The following is a 17,691-nucleotide window of genomic DNA, read 5'->3' on the forward strand; positions in this document are numbered from 1 at the left end:
AGCACTTTGAACTGGTAGCGTTTGCCCTCTATCATGAACCTGAGGTATTTCCTGTGCGCTGGCAACGTTAAAATATGAAAGTATGCATCTTTCATGTCCAGTGTTGTCATGTAATCTCCCTGTGAAAGCAGGGGGGATTACCTCCTGTAGAGTCACCATACGAAACTTTTGAGGTTTGACAAATTTGTTTGCTGGGCGCAAATCTAGCACAAGGCGCATGGTTAAGTCCTTTTTGGGTACAAGGAAGTACACTGAATAAATAACTTCCGTTACCTGGGATTGAGGCACGACCTCTATAGGCCCTTTTTCTAGTAGTTGGTCCACTTCTTGAAGGATGGCGAGGTGTTCTGGCGACATGCGTCGTCCCCTTGGGGGTCTGTACGTAGGGGAACTGTTGAATTCTATACAGTAGCCGCGGGCTATGGTTGATAGTACCCAGCTGTCTGATGTTATACCCTCCCATGCTGGAAGAAAGGATGTCAACCGGCCCCCGACCGGCGAAGCATTGGAGGGGACCCGAATCTTTGAGTCATTTGGTGTTGGTGGCTTGGGAACCTCTAGGGGTGGGACCCCAACCTCTTCCCTTGCCACGACGTTGTCCTCTTTGGTTATATTGTTCACTGGTGCCTTTGGTTAGAGGACCAGTTACCTGCAGAGTGCTGCTGCTGCTGGCGTTGGCCTCGAAAAAAACATTTGTTGCCATAACCACGTTTGTTGGGAGGCCTTGAAATTTGATCTAGTGTCTTGATTGTGTCAAATTCCTTCTTTGCTGTCTCTAGTGCCTCATCCACCGCCTTACCAAAGAGGTTTGCATCTTCTATAGGTTTGTTAATAAGAGATGCTTGTGTTTCAGGTTTAAAGCCTGAATTACGTAGCCATACATGGAGTTTCAGTATGATTCCTTGGACTAGGGAACGCCCAGCCATCTCTGCAGCATCCAGAGTATTTTTAATGATGCTTTGGTTGACTAAGGTCCCTTCAGTCACCGTGGCTAGAAGGCGAGTAGGTAGGGGTTCCGGTACATCCTCAGTGTCCTTACATAGTTTGCTCTATTGTGAATCCGCGTAACTTGCCAGCAAAGAGTTGTTGGCAATTCCTGCGGAAAAGGCAAGTGAGGCTGTAATCCTCTTTCTTAGGGCATACCATTTTTTACCCTCTTTATCTGGTGGTGCCTCGCTAGTTGACAGCGGGAACCCTGCTCTCTTCCTAGTATTTGTCACCACTAAGGCGTCTGGTACAGAGTGGCCCCTGATGTATAACGGGTCCGATGGAGAAGGACTACATTTTTCTATCCTCGGGTTGACCCCTCTGATCAACGCGGGAGTGGATAGTGAAGGAATAATTCGTCTTTACTGAGGCAAAGAGGGGAATGGTTTGGCAGGCAGGGGGTTTATCCTTAATGATCTTCTCTACAAAGTCGATGTCAGGAGAAGTTTCCCCGGTCTCGAAATGCCCTGCTGCCTTGCGTAGGAGTTCATTAAAAGGTAGGTTGATCGTCTAAAGGAGATGTATTCCTAATAAGTGAGTCTTTGGGTGGGGACAGGTTTATGGCTTCAGGGTCTGAAAACGCTGATGGGGACTACCAGGGCTGTGAATCGCCTTCTTCTGGCCCCCATCACCCATATCCGGGTTGTCTTCAAAACCTTACTCCTCTAGCTTTTGTTCCCCTTCATTGCCTAAGAATTTGTCATCCTCCTGAAAGTGGGGGTCCTCTCCAGTGAGGTCATATAGATCTACATCCTCTTGGGGGGGATCAAACAGCCTGGGGTACTTGGCCCTGGGATCCTCCTTAGGTCCCTCTCTTGATCTCTTGGGTGTTGGAAGGTCTGAGTCTCCATAAACCTCTCCATTTTGTCCATACAGAACCCGAGTCTCTCTAGGGTTTCTTGAGCTACCCCGGAGCGGTTAGGGGGAGAAAAGGGAGGGCCTTCCGTTAGAAAACGCTTCAACCTATCCCATAACATCAAAGAGCTTCCCCTCGCCTTCTGAAAAGCCTTCTGGTAGGCTGTGAGTCCTTCGACAGAGCGGGCAGTTCCTGCCTTCCTTCTGGCCTTTTCGGCGTATCCCGGGCCTTATAAGCGGTAACCGACGTCTTTCGCCGTCTGTCTCTGGCTATCGGTGGAAATCATCTGCGCCAGGCTCTCGACAACTAATCTGTCAAGGGTACCTCCGGCGTCGTTACAGGGGTCGCTTGCTCTATGCCGACGGGCACACTCTGCCGGTACGCGTCTGGCGGTTTAGTGATAGCGCCCTTATCTGGAGGGTAGCCCAGTTGCTAGTCGCGTTTGCGAGGTGGGCTTCAGACTCTTATGGTCTGAGGAGGCCGCCGGTAGGACCTGCGTCTCCGTTGGCGCTAATGCTCTCTTTGTCTTCGACGAGGAAGAGCCGTGGGTTGTGTGTTTATGGGAGTGTTTTCTGTGTGCGTCCTTGTCTCTAGGGTGTTCATCCCCATAAGCAGGGCATGAGCCAAGCTTATCGCGCCCGGGACAGACGAGGAATGTGAACGCTCCTTAGAGGAGGTCTACGACTTCCGAAAAGAACGTCGGGTTGTTACATTCCTCGTCACTTTCGGCGGCGACGGGTGATGAATCAGACCTAGACATGGCGTAGGCTGCCCACCTCTTGACCCTGCGGTCTTTTAAAGTCTTTGGCTTAAAGAGCTACAGGCCGCACAGCCGCCTTCTTTGTGGTTGAGTGGCAAGCAACAGTTACACCGTTTATGCTAGTCTTTCCAGGTAAATTTGCCTTTGCAATGCGGGCAAAACCTAAAGGGTGTCCTCTCCAAAGCTGAGGAACAGATTGCATGTGACAACAACCCTGAAGGAAAGGGAGGGGAAAGGCATTCTCAAAGAGAAACAATAAATGTCCCACAACCCCACTCTCCCTACTGTATTTGGCCGTTGAGGCCAGGCCACGTGTTCGGCGAACGCCGAACAACCTCCTCCATCAAAGGCACCGCCGTCAGAGATCTTGATCGGCGGTGAACAGCTTTGCAGCTACGACGCCGAAGGAGGGATGCAAGTAATAATATAAGTTAAGCCCGACCAAAGGTCAAATAAAGTTTTTTGCAATGTCTCTCGAGGAGCTCCGCGTATAGGCGACCAATATCTGGGCGGAAGAAAACAATGAGGGACCTCGACGCGTGAGGGATTGTGGGTACGCTGCACGTCACTATAGGGATAGTGTTACAGACACCTTGTCGACGTCTCCTTTTCGACTACGAAAAACCAAAATGCAATACTCCGCAGTGACCACTGGATGTCAGACTATGCACAGCATGTGATTCTAAGCAGATTAACAAACATCAGAAATAAATGTGTAGAGTATGTACCACCCCCAACTCTCCGGACCTGTAGGGCCGAGGCCAGAGGCCTTCCAAGGCCCAAAGTCAGTCGTGCAGCTCTCGACGGTTATCTTCTCCGGGCCGCCGTCGAGCTTCCATATTCGGTGACTCGACCTGGGGATGGAGAAAACGGGGAAATATAATATTTGCAAAATTATGGCTAAAAGCCAGGGAACTCAGCAGAATGCTTCAGACCAGTATGGCGGAAAAAAACAATCTGAGGGTCCTAGACGCGTGAGGGATCATGGGTACAGTGGACGTCACACTAGGGATAGTATTAATGGCACGCCCTGTGTCGACGCCCATTTTCGAGTTTTGAAAAACAAACTAATACTCTGCAGCTTCCACAAATTATATATATTTGGTTTACTTACCTTCGAAATGTTCTGCCATTCTGAAAAGTGGATATAACGTTATTTTACTCACCTTTGAATTGGTTTCGCCTCTTCCCCAAAAGTAATGCTGTTGGCTTCACTTAACTATTTCTTTCAGAACATTAGTGTGTAAGTTTCCCAACTGGGTCTTGCTTCTCCTGACTTGCTGTTAACCTGTCCAGAATAAGTCTACATTAGGTTTTAAATCCCAAAAGTGTGGCTTTTCTTGAGGCTGGTCTGATCGGCAACTCTTTAAATACCTATTCAGTTAGTAATGTGTATAGTTGGATCATAGATTCTGAATGAGTAGTGTGTCGCAGCTCACTGGAGTATGATGGAGAAATGCAGAAGACCGCCCATCCAATAGAATAAAAAGAACACTCCCGGAGTTCTGCGCCAGTACTTTTTAGGTTACACAATTTATTATTGTGGTCATATCACATAATGCCCCCGCTGATGACACATGTTTCGGCTCAAAGAAGCCTTTCTCGAATAAGGGCGGAGTCTAAGCAGATTCAATTGTGATAACATTAGATGGTGAATAATCGAAACAATGATTCATTTGGTTCACACATGTTATATACGTTGAAACAAAATCAGAGTCAATATGATCGAATTAATGTCAGCCATGTGGTGAAAACACAAGTTACACAAAAAATGACATTCATTTGACAGATTGCGGGTTGGTAATGGGGAGGATGAGTCGGAGTTGAGAGTGGGGAGAGTAAGAGGAGATTTCCGTCAGATCACAGCTGGTTGTTTTTCAAAATGCCACGATTAAGCTTGTTAGTATTTTAACAACTCTTCACTATAAATATTATTCTTATATTGACAAATCACATGTTGCTTACCATAGTTCAGATGTCAGTGCAACATCGTAAGGTTGTTCGTCATAGGTTTGATCCCATTAGTCACTGTAAACAATATATGGGGTGTCTTAAATTGAGTATTACAATCGAACATTTCTAAATTCGTCTGATTTCAATAAGAATTGTCCATCCCTCTATAATATTCTCGAAGCACCTGCTTAAAGTTAGCTGTTCCAGTTCTTTTGACTAAAAAGCACTACTCTATTTCTAAAGTGCAAAACCCTAAATTGCATTGCACGTGTTCGAGTGCCGTCAATTTCAAACTCTCAAAACATAGATGTGAACTAAGTGACTACTTCGCTAGATATTGATTTACAAAATAATGCAAGTGGTAAGGCATTTAAGGCTTAAATGTGGTCGGAAAGTAACTCCAGATGGGTGCTGACCGTAAAGAACTTAGCAATGGCATGCATCGGCTCCTTTCTTCTTTGCGAACCGATGCCATATTAAAACCTATGTTGATGCGTTGTCATAGTGACGCTGTACGGCTGAGCAAACGTCAGGACAATACGCCGTCCCTACAGCCACCTCATTTGGTTGTGAAAAAACCTTCCGCCATCTTTGCATGGCTAGAGGGTTAATATGGACATGCAACAATGATATGCCCTTATGCTATTCGCAGCCTCGATTTGTGTTTCAATAAATTTGTCTTAGTCTAATCACACGCAACTAACTCCCTAATATGACATTAGGGAGTTTGCCGCGTTAGATTACGGGACAAGGTGTAAGTTCCGCCCTAAAGTAATGGAAGCCTTGTTACTCATGACAATATGAGTGAGCAAGTGCCTTGTCAATACCTCCGCCAAAGACTTGCTAACATATAGTAATTGCTCTGAGTATGGTCATTATATGGCAGGATGGAAATATGCGACATGTTCGACACAGAGGGCCAGCTATGGGAAACAAAACGCCACAAACAATACACATTGCTTGAAACTTATGGCATGTGACATGGGAGGAGGGGTGGCAGAATTCACGCTTCAACAAAAAAAATGTGACAATTGGAAAAAAGCATGAGTAAATACCACCCCAAACTTTGAAAAGGTGTGACAAGTCACCACAGCTGATAGAAAAAGGGGAAGAGATTGAAATAAAATGGATAGGAAGAAAAACAGAACCCAGGTTTCTGGTTCATACGCAACAGCACGTGGCATTCAGAGCCCACTCTAAAAGCTTTAAAGTGATCGCACATTTTTTAAATTATTTTTATAGAAATGCTTCAGTACCTCCCTGGTGGTGCAGACATCCCGACCCGGTTCCAAAGGAATGAAAGCAGGATGTAAGAAATCCAAAAGCTGAAAACAAGCAGAGAAAAACGATACACAGGGCAGGAACGGTCCTATCATCCCAACAGCAGCAAAAGAAAATACTAAGAAGGCACATTTGTCTTCGAAGCAAGACAACTCAGTTCAACAGGTTCAAATCCTGATCCCGTGCTTAGAAAGCACTTGCTGGTATTAAGCGGGTTATAAAAGAAAAATGGAGGAGTTGCTGCATGTATAACAAAGGTGGGGGGGGGGGGCTTAACAATTCATGCAGGTTGTCAGTGTCCTGATGTCGTACGACATCCTCTGTCTAAAAGAGCAGAGTTTGAATATACATGTACAATGAAAAAAAAATTCTCTATGAAATGGGAGCTGCTTAGCACCAGACGGAGGAAACAAAGTTCATGCCCTCAGTGCACTTTTCATAATAAACTGACGTAGGATGTGAAAGCGGACTGTTCGCTCGACAGTAACAAAAACAAGGAGGGTCAAAACCATGTTAGAAAGTGCTCCAGTGTTCTAATGTTGAAACTGTGCAGTGCACTCCGGTATGTTGGAGAATTACCTAGTCCAAGGAATACTCTGCAAGTACCCTCTTGCCATGACATGAGAACCTTTTACACTCCGCATTTGACTTAAATGCTCCAGACCAATTTACATGTTCTTACAGTTAAATAGCATGACCTTCATGAACTGAAACAAAGGTGGAAAATGCAAGAATGCAGCCAAGGATCAAATTCTAAGAAAAACACCTTTATTTCAATTTTTACAACATAAATATCCGCAGAGATGAGGCTTTGAGTCTTGCCTTATCTTCACATCTAACGACTCCTCCAGCCATACTGTTACTTTGAGACTTGCAGACAAAAGGTGGCTAGTAATATTTGTCCTGAAGTTCCTTTTTCTCCTTTCTTCAAGGCAGTATGAAAAGATCCAGAGTATTTACAATCCCATATAAAAATGTACTCCTCTTGAACCTAGCGGGTAAAGGCGGTAACCCATGTTGTAGAACGGTCATGGAACAGTCATCTGCTTGGGTCACGGTTTGAGCTACGACCACACAATGTCCGCTCTTCTTGGGTGAGGCCAGCAAAGAATGGGTGACTCAGAGCTTCCTGAAGCGTGATCCTCATGGACGGTTCATATGCAAGCATCCGCTTTAATAAATCAAACAGCTGCATGTGCTCCAATGATTCCTGAAGCATATAAGTCTAGAGGAGAGAGGAGACATGGTGTTACAAGCAGGTCAGCATTATTGGGTATTTACAGCACAATATTTTAGCTCTTCCCTTTAGACTCCTCTATGCATACAATCAACCCAGATGTACAAGCAGAAAAAGGAGGTTGCTTTCACATTTCCATAGATTTTTTGAGAGACTTAAACTTGTTTGAAGTACATGGTTTTGTTTCAAGAATCTCAACAAGATTTTCACCATTGTGTTACCTGCTGTTCAATCGGTGTATGAAAGGTCTAGAAATTCTGTCCCCTAAAGTTAACTAAGGACCAATATAAGCCAAGCCACATCATATTAGCAATGACCAGTCCTCCCAACTTCGGCATCACCAAACATTTTCAAATAAAAAAATAGCATTTGGATTCATCATATATGGGCATTCACAAATTCACCCCACATGCTAGATGAACACCAGTCGCAGCAGAATAGTATGCCTCTTCAGCCGACTTATATATCAAAGTCCCAACCCACGTGTCGTAGCACTACAGGCACGCAGAGCTTGGTGGGTTATTCCAGATACTACCTCAGGTGTCCCCCGTGGTCTGTGGTGGTTGGGTTCTGTAGGTCGCCTTCTACTGCATTTCCCCCATTGGAACACATCGGTGCCTGAATCCCGTTCTGCTTCATTTGCTCCGGCGGCTGTTGGGTCTTGAACCCTCTTGTTAGGTAAGATTTTGTTAGCTAAATCTACTGCACTTGTGAGAACCCCAGTTATTCCCTTTTGACAACTTTTGGCATATGCAGCCTATTGTTGCTGTGTTGCCATTTGGGCTCCCTTTTAATTTTCTCTGGCTAACCTTGTGAGAACTACAGTCCAACAATAGAAAGGATATACTATCCTCTCAACTTTTATAAGGCGAGACCAGCACACCCCATCTTATGTTGAGTGCTGAGGAGATACAATGTATCCCTTTCTCATTCCAACTAACATTTCTGTTACAGGGACAAGCTTACCTTTAATGGCTTGTGGCAGTGAAACTGTTTCCACCCATGGGTGCTCATTTTGCCAAAATGGGCCAGTCTTCTTTTTATTTGCCATTTTAGTGTTCCTTGTCCTTTCTTGGATCTTCCCCTGAACCTCCAGGGCGGCAAAGTCCTTTGTGTGATTTTCTATCTTCGCCAGGAGACCTCGGTCAAGCCCGCCCAGGCTCAGTGTCTGAAGGCAGGAAGCTAGGGAGGAGTCCAAAATGCTGCAGCCCTTTGTCTTCCAGTCTGCCTGAGAGAATCCAATTAAAACTGGGAGGCGGACTGTGCCCTCCACCCCCAGTTTGAATGTTGCACATCTGTTTGATTTACTATGTTCCTGGATAAAAAAGCCTGATCCTGGAAGCTAGAGAGGTAGTTGACCACTTGACCTTAATCCAAAGAGGAAGAGAACGCAGCTGAGACTATTTCCAGCAACGGGACAGCCTGCTGTGTAACCAGAGCCTGCGGTTACCCTGTCTTCCAAGCAACCTGGGGACTCCGAAAACAACAACCCAGACTCCGAGCCATTGTGCGGTGCATGGTCTTCTGAATCCCGAATAGAGCTGAAACTTGGGTGGATCCCTGCTGGACCTCCAGAGATGCGATTCCAGTCCTTAAAGTCCCCTCACCAAAGTGCTGGACCAGATTAGCGATGCAAATACAATCAGCGATATTCAGTCTTCTTCTGGCTCCTGAAAAGGGCGCCAAAACCACAGACACGCTTACAACCATGAAGAGACTTGTCTGGAGCCTTCCCCTTTGATCCTTGCTGCAAAATCCCTTCTAAAGTCCTGTCTTCGAATAGGATTTTGGCTGCAGTTTCTAGTCTCCCCACTCCAAATCTTCAATGCTGGGGTACTGTGTTGGCTGGGGTATTTACCTACCCTAAGCCTTTGTGATTCCCGTGTGGCTTTGGGGTGTTTGTGTTTTGGAGTCCTCTCCTCCAGTTCACCCAGGCCCACTGCTGGAATTCTCCTAGGGTGTCTTCTCAGAAGTCCCTGGACCCTTTCAACCTTCTTAAGTGTAATACTTATCTGAACGGTCTTCCTTAGGAACCCTGCCTTTTGCTACTTCTGTGCCTTCCTGAACACTCATGCTCCAAGATTAAGGGAAAGCCTTTAAGGATTGAGCCTGTTGCCAAGAAAAGAGAACCAGTGTTTAAAAATAGTGTACTTGCAAATGAGTTGGTTGGTAACCAACTCGGAGTGAGCAGCTACAAAAGTTCTTACCTTGAATGTATGTGTGTTGTGCCATTCTGAAAAGTATGTGTAAGGTTATTTTACTCACCTGTGCATTGGTTGGGACTCTTCCCAAAAGTAATGCTGTTGGCTTCACTTAACTATTGTGTGCATATTAGTGTGTAAGTTCACCAACTGGGTCTTGCTTCCCCTGACCTGCTGTATAGCCTGTCTAAACTAAGTCTGCCTGGTGTTTTACCTACCTTGAATAACATTCGATCATTCTTTAAGTGTAACACTGGATTTGGCTTTTCCTGGCCTGTTTTATACAGATTCTAAAACAGTCTTTGCTTTATACATACCTTGAAGTTGCTGGTAGCTCCTGTAAGACGTATATGGGTTTTACTTCTCTTGAAGAGCTGTGTGCAATTCTTAATAAGTTAATGTGGGTTTTACTAACATAGGTCTGCCTTGTGCCATCCTAAAATAAGTTTGCTTACCTTAGTCTGTGTTCCACGGACCTGAAAAGCAACTGTAATCGTATATTACAACATTAGGTTTTACCTGCTTAGAATAGCTATGTGCCATTCATGAAGTGTACTGTAGGTGTAGCTGACCTTTGTCTGCCTGGTGCAATCCTAAATTAGTGTAAAGAGTTCTTGCTTACCTTATTCTGTGTTCCACTGAACTGAAAAGCAACTTAATTGTAGATTACACCAAAATGTCTTACGCACCTAATATATCTGCGTGTTAACCTGAATGTGGTTACAGGTTTCTACCGATACTGGAATTAGTGTTCCACTATTTATTTTATTTATTTATTGTGCATTTGTTATGCGCTTATACAACAAGTAAATTGTGTTTCAAAACATAAGTTTTGGAATGTCTGTGCTCATGGGTGAGCATCAGATTTGGATTTAAGTGCAAAGTGTATTTTAAGTGCTAGGGAGCGTGGAGCTGCAATAAGGTGGGTAAGTGCAGGCCTATAAGGGGTAGGCCAGTGGGTGCCGAGGCAAGTGAGTGTAGGCAGAAGCCGAGGCGATCGGGTGTGGAAGGCCAGGGCCCAGGGGACACATCGTAGCTACTGTGCGGTTAGCAGATGAGGGAGCAAAGCAAGGAGGAATTGAAAAGGAAAGCCTTGAGGAGCTTCTGGAATTCGAGATCGGCTTCCAGACCTCTGTTTAACAAAACGCTTCACACATAGTTGGTGCCAGGGGAACGTAGAGGTCTAGAGGGAGATTTTGTAGTGATAGCAAGTTGCAGATAGTGTGGTCTCCGGCCCCAGACAGCCTTGTGGATGATGCAGACGGATTTGAATTTAATCTGTAAGCAACCGGGAGCCAGTGAATAGTTTTAGGACAGTTTTCAGGAAAGGCGTGGTCACTGAGCTTGAGGCCAAGAACAAGTCTTGCTGCCCTATTCTGGATTAGCTGGAGGGGATCATAGAGAGGAACAGGGTAGATTCAAGAGTAAGCTGTTGCAGTACTCGAGCCTAGAGAGAACCTGAGCTCTGGTAACATTGAGCTTCTGGTGGAAGTGAGAAAAGGGAGAATTCTTTGAGAAGGAAGGAGTTGAAAGTTAGATTTCTTGGCAATGTCCTGGATACGAGGGATGAATGAGAGAGGAGTTGAAGAGGACTCCAAGGTTTTTGGCTTCAGATGAAGGAAAAGGGGAGAGCCCATAGAGGATGGTCAGAGTGAGGGGAAGAAAGAGGGAGCAGGGGTCCCAATAGGAAGGATCTCAATCTTGCTGGCATTGAGGCAAAGATCATTGGAGGTGCACCAGGAATGGATAGCAGATAGGCAGTCCGGGATGGTGGAAGAAGCGAGAGGATTAACAGGATGTTTGAATAAGAGTGAAGTGTCATCTGCGTAGCACTGGAAGTTGGGGGAGAAGGAGGAACTGAAGTGTGCCAGCAGAGCAAGGTAATTGTTAAAGAGCCAGAGAGGTAGGATCCCTGCCAGACACCATAGGTGGAGAAGGTAGGCGATGAGGTGTCCCGAATAACCTGCGACATACGATCAGTTAAGAAGTAGGACAGCCAATCCAGTGCCTGCCGCTAAATACTCCGGGTATCATGAAGCCCTTTTATGAGGATGGAATGGTTGACCGTGTCCGAGGAGCAATCAAGTAGAATGAGGACAGCTGGAGAGTTAGAATCCTGAGAAGCGAGCAGTTCTTCACAGGTGTTCAGAAGAGCAGTTTCCATGCCTCAGAGTTGAGAAGAATTCTCAGAAATGTGCCAATTCCCTTCTACCTTAGAGACCCTCAGCTCTTTTTGCTGGACTTTAGGAATTTCAATCCCGGAGAGAGCGAGACCTTTTTCCCACTCACTCATGTATTTGTCTTTAATTTGAACACTTACATTTGGTTTTGGAGTCTGACAAACTCCATAGGCATCACATTTTTACATTGCGACACACAGCACCTTCAGTGCAGTGGCACAGGGAAGTCGCTCAGATTTCCCAAAGGTTTAAACCTCTTCTCCAAGAGAAGATATCTTCTCTTGGATAAACTACTGTTTCTAAGAGCACTGAAGTGAAATTGACTACTTACATTTGTAACCTTCTAGACCCAGCACACACTGTTACAATAGGGTGCTGGAGGGGTTACTTAGTTTAGTTTACTTTCTTATGTAACATTTTTATGTTATGCTTTCTACAATTAATGGCTGGTGGCATTGGTTTACCTTTTCCATCCAATTCTGGTTCTACAGCGGGCTGCAATTGCAGCTGCAGTAAAGCACCCATGTGGGCCCATTTGTCTTCTTTTTCCGCCATTTCTTGTTAGAACGGTCCTTGAAATTTACTCTGCACGCCAAACCAGGTTTGGTCCCTTAGTTGGTTTCGTCTTTGGCGGGATTCACAAGTGAAGCCCGCCTCTGGCTCCAGTATGTCTGGCAGGGCCAGGAAGTGAGGGTGGTGCCCAAAACTCCCTGTGCTTAATCACCTTAGTTACAGAAATGCACCCAAAGGTGATTGGCCGGCTGGCTGTCCGGCAAGGACAGCCACCCTGCTGTGTGATTGACAGCTAGGCCCAAATTAATGGGAGAAACCTGCATAAAAGGCAAGGTCTTTTGCTTGGAAGGCAGAGTCGACCACTGGACGAAGTAACCCCAAGAACTTGAAGAGGATGCCTGCTGCAACTCATGGACCGTTGGTTTGCCCAGTGAAACCCTGCTGCAGTGCTGAAGCTCCGAATTCGCCTTGACTAGAGAAGCCCTGCAAAGGATGACTTCTCCCCTTGGGCTGGTGGGACCAAAATCGACCCCAAGACAAACTCATCTGGACATCCTCTCAGAGCTGGCTGTACTTCCCTTGCTGCTGCAGGAACCGATTGCCAGGGAGAGGAACCCCACAATCAAGTGTCTTGTCTAAGTCGGACCCAAGCTACAGGAAGATCCTCCGGACTTCCATGAAGCAGGACTGACCAAGTCTGAGCCACCTCAGAGTGCTGGACCACAGATGCAAGGAATGCCCATAAGGTATCTGAGAACCTCAGTGGGGCTATTTGTGAGAAGCTGAAATTGCAAAGTGCTGCTGATATGAAGTTTGCCCATTGCTGCAGCCGACCTTCAAACCGTAGTGCAGGAGTCCCCAGACAACCTCCCTCTTGTCCCCATGACTGAGGCCCAGGAACAACAGGATCTGTCATACTACAACTGGAACAGAAGCGGGCTCAAACCAATTTCTTCAGACGTAAGGTACTGTAAACTAATGGGTACTTACCTCTTGTCGTGTAGTCTTGCTAGCTCTAAGTTGAGACGTGCCTTGGTTGCCTTTTGCAGAGTTGCTTGCAGCTTTGCCACTCACATGCCTCCCAGCTTGTGGCCCAACAGTGATTTAATTTTCTACAAAGATTTCTAAAACATTGTGCAAGACTTTATTTACCTTCAATAAGTGCTTCAGCTCCCCTAGACTTTGCTCAATTGACATTGGCTGTCCTGGCTCCCTGAAAGATTCTAAACCTCTGACTTTGCGCTTTAACTTTCCCTCAACGAATGTCATATTCTATAACTTGTGAAGCTGGGAAAGGGATCATTTAGGTTGCATGGGGGGGGGGGGGAGGGCTTCAAAAGTACTTTCCTGCTTAAGAATATTTGTTAACCATTGTTTTAATACCAAACCTTTGCCTTTTGAAACCAAACTCAGTATTGCTCTAAATGTGCCAGTGATAGATCAATGTCCACAGTTTCCTAGTTATTCAAGTCACCCCACGGTGTAGGAAGCATCTGTGTGCCATCCCAAATGGGTATCTACTGATTTATTGAAACAGAGTGTGCATTTCGAAGTATATTTAAGTGTTACATATTATTGCTCCCTTCTAAAGAAGGCTTATTCAACTGACTGTTAAATTAATAAATGCTTGTTTAATCAAGAAACCTTGGCCGTGTTCATTTGAAAACCTGTCGCTGTGAATCTCTAGGTTACAACCCTACAGCTCACGTTGACCCCCTCGAGCTCTTGAGATAAGCCTGGCTGCTCAGTCACTCTACCAACCTGCGTAGTACATGCTTATACTAAAGGTTGTATTAACTATTGCCAAGAGGACAAGGCTGGTGCAGTCTCCCACAGGATACTGCATACAATCTTGCCTAACACTCAGGATGCTCGGAATCCAGATTGATGGTCGTGGATACGTCCATAAGCTCAGTGTGAGGTAAATTGGGGGGGAAGAGGGACAAATTCTGCAGGAGTTTCCCCATGGAAGGGGGTGATAGAAATAGGGTGTTGGCTGGACAAGTAGGGTCTGCTGAAGGTTTTGTCAGGAGGGGGCACAAAAGGGAGTGCTTGAGGGAGGAGGGGAAAGATCCAGTAGCAAAAGAGTGGTTGCAGACATCAGCAAAATCAGGGGCAAGAGACAATGTTGTCCTTGATGGTTCTGGAAGAGCAGGGAGAACCCTATTTAGAGGAGATCTTCATAGAGCGGACAACTCTGGTGACTTCATCAAGTGTGAAGGGGAGAACCAATAGAGAGAGGAAGGGCGAGGGTAGGAGGCCATAGGAAGCAAGGGGAGAGGGTAGCAATGCTATTCAGGATGACCAGAGTGTTTGTGGTGAAGTGTGTGGCCAGTGGGTTGCAGAGGGCCAGTGAAGGAAGAGGAGCGGAGAATGTGGAAGGCTTGGCTAGTTCCCTGCAAATTGTAGAGTTCAGCCGTATTATTGGATGCACCAGATACCTGTGCATGGATGTGGGCCCTTTTCTTGGCACAGATGGAAAGTGTGTGCTGCCTTTGTAGCAGATGGCAGGACTGTTTGTCAGAGGGTGAGCCTGCGGTTTGCCACTTCCGTACCGCAGCTCTGGTTCGTAGTCATACCAGGTATTACACTTCGAGGCAGGTTTCAGACAGATCCTCATGGCTGGGGCAAGAATGTCCAGAGTGTAAGTATTCAGAAAAGTATACTTGCAGGTTGGTTTACCAAGTGATTTCTTAACTGAGTGTCACTGCACAAGTGCTTGGGTATACTACCCTTATATTGCTGAAAGTAATCAGAAAGTAAGAAACAATTTACTTACCTGTAACTGTTGTTCTCCAGCATGGGTCTGGCATGGATTCACATGCTCATGAATAAAGAATACATAGCCGTACACACATGCACAACCACAGGAGGTGGCAAGGCTTACCATAAGCATCTTGTTAGGCAGAAACATGTGCAGTTTCCTTAGGGACCATTGCAAAAGATTTAAGACTACAGGTGTTTGGCAGTAAACCCACTTGGTAGCAGTTTGTACCACACAGATTCACTTGGTAGCTGTGTCTGAGCAGTCAGACTTCCCTCAAGAAGAGTTCGGCAGTATACAGAGTATACACAATAGGTACAGAGATACAGTAGCACAAGCAAACACTGACCAGAGCTTTGGTGTAAAAGTATATAGTTATTTATTTAAAGACACACTTGTAGATTACACTAGCACAAAGAGGTAAGTAAATTCAGCACAGTCACTATTATATATACACAACCCCAATTACTTATTAGACAATTCTTAATGAGAAACACCACTTATTTTCAGACAGAGGTGAGCGCTTAACATAAGAAGGCACTCTAATAAGTTATTAAAAAGAGGGAAAAAGGCAGAGTTATGGAAGCACACAAATTTCAATACTTTTAAAAGAACCACCGTAAGGCAGGATAGGCAGAGTTCTACTGGAGAGCCAGGAAGTCAATTGCAAGGCCCACTCTTGGAGAGAGCAAGCAGAAGGGGTCCAGGTTCACACAGTGGGGTTATGCCCAAAGAGTCTTGTAGATAGTTTGCACACAAAAAATGAAATTAAAGTCAGGAAAAGTTAGCTAGGTTGTCCCAGGCCAGCCCAGGTTAGAAAGTCGAGGCTTTGCTGTCACCCCGAACGATCTGTCGCAAGGGAAGCCAGGCGGGACACAGTACCTTAAGTGGGAAGGAAGCTCCAGCGGGGGCAGTTGTTCCTGGCAGTGGGTGCAAGTCGGTGTTTCGTCCAGAGGAAGAGGAGGTCTCGCTGTGGAGGAAAGATGAAGGTCGTTGCACTGCCAGGGAAGAAACCAGCCGCGGAGTTCTTCGGTTAAAAAGGTACTACCCTTCTATTCGTGGTAGTGGTAAAACGTGGTATTCCGGTTGCCGGGGTGCTTGGCATAGGCAAGGCGGCCACGCGCTGCTCCATGAAGGTGAAAAGAAGGCAAAACTGGTAATCCCCACCAGTCAAAGGAAGAAGACTCTCCGGACTGGAGATCTCCTCTGTCGTCGGGAAAAGTGGTGAGACGGTTCAGCAGGGCTCCACCGGTGGTGTCGTCGTTGCAGGTCGGCTCAGCTTCTCCCTCCTCGGATTCTTAGGTTCTGTGGCGACTTCTGAAGTTCCAGTCCCCAAAGCCCTGCTTTTATGCAGCAAACCCCCATTCATTCAGCCTAGCTGTCAATCAAACATGCTAAGTGGTGAGCCGGCCGGCTCACCACTTGGGCCAGTCACACAAGAGTGCGACTTGAGTTGCCAAGGCAACTCAGTCCAGGGTGCCTAAACCCCCTCCCACACCCCCTGTGGTACCCAGACAGATTGGCACCACTTTTGGAGGCTTCTGTGGAGAAACCCCCAAAAAGTAGAAAAGGGCTTGACTTGGGTTGGAGTCACAGAAGAGAACACAAACGCCATTTTAGAATAGAGTTCTGGCAAAAAATACCAACCGGTGAATTAATATTAAATAAACCGGCGGTATGTTCGAGACTATAGGAATTAATTAAAGTTGGTAGCCTCAAACAATGGGAAAATCCCATAGAGATATATTCGCGGTCGAATATAAAAAGTAGTATCCACTGCCACCAGCCAAAACTCGATCAGGGCGGACGGAGACGTGCCCCCTCAAACAGACCCCGGGGCAATCGAATTGCCCCGACCAGTACGTCCACAATATGATGGTTTGTACCGGTTTCTGTTCATAATTTGGGACTAATAAAGCCAATGGTGACTTTACATGCCCTGGGAGACAGTCAGTCCCAGAGTATGGAGTCTATGTTTGGGGGTCGCTACGACACCCCTGGGTTACGGCACGGAGGGTGCTGTGTAACCAACATCAAAAACACATGAGACCCTATGGAGTAAAAGACCCCATAGCCCATAACACACATGGAAAGACAAAGGAACACCTCAAATCATGTCTAAGAGTGGGAGTAAGAGTCTCGCTCTTAGCAGGAGAAAAAAATAAACCCCAAAAATCCAGCAAAGCTGCTGGGGGACTCACAAGGTTTGGGAAATTAGCCTTTATAGAGAATTCTCCCTAACACATCTCTTACCTCCACACCAGGCTTCCCTTTAAAGCGAACAGATTGCGCAGCACTGCTTGGCAAACTCTGCACTCTTTACGAAATTCTACTGCGTCGACAGGGATTCCAGGGAAGGTGTGGGTAGACCTCTACGTAGCATCCCTGCAGAGGCACACCAGACAGGAACGCCGTTGTAGCAGCAATCGTTCTGGTAGAGAGGGCCCTCGGATGGCCAGGCAGCGGTCAGTTTGCCAACCGGTGGCAGTGGGTAATACAGCCGGAGAGTCACCTGGAAACGGAAGACTTGGACAGGGCCTTCCCATGGTCCACAGGACCAAAGTTCACAAAGAGCCAAGAGGTTTTCCGGAAACTCCTTGTGCTGCCACATAAAACTTCAGCCCTCTAGCCACATCCAGCAAGTGCAAAGTCCTTTCAGCTGGCGAACGAAGGCGTCAGAAAAAGCACAGGTAACGCCAAGGGCTTGTTTAGATGAAAGTCCGACGGCACCTTGGGCATGAAGAAGGGGTGTGTCCGCAGCACCACCCTGGTCTTGTGGAAAGTCAAGTAAGGTGGTTTACAGGAGAGGGCATGGATCTCCCCCACTCGTCATGCAGAGGTGATGGTCACGAGAAAAGCTGTTTTCCCACGACCGACTTGAGTGGTGCAGAACGCATGGGCTCGAACGGCGGTCCCATGTGCCTATAATAAGCACCACATTGAGCTCCCACGCCAGGGC

General features: G+C 46.4%; 1 protein-coding gene across 8 annotated transcripts in view; it reads right to left on the bottom strand.

Annotated features, from left to right (window-relative positions):
* Positions 1 to 6,583: 6,583 nt before the first annotated feature.
* Positions 6,584 to 17,691, bottom strand: part of CLK3 (CDC like kinase 3) — a 336,052-nt gene continuing 324,944 nt past the window's right edge. For all 8 annotated transcript variants that reach the window (XM_069624327.1, XM_069624326.1, XM_069624329.1 and 5 more), the window contains one exon: positions 6,584 to 7,062. In XM_069624327.1, the coding sequence (XP_069480428.1) occupies positions 6,877 to 7,062 (186 nt within the window). In that variant the 3' untranslated portion in view covers positions 6,584 to 6,876. The remainder of the gene's footprint in view (positions 7,063 to 17,691) is intronic.

The sequence above is a fragment of the Ambystoma mexicanum genome, chromosome 11 (assembly GCF_040938575.1).
Source record: "Ambystoma mexicanum isolate Mex_15411 chromosome 11, UKY_AmexF1_1, whole genome shotgun sequence".
In the NCBI taxonomy this organism is placed as follows: domain Eukaryota; kingdom Metazoa; phylum Chordata; class Amphibia; order Caudata; family Ambystomatidae; genus Ambystoma; species Ambystoma mexicanum.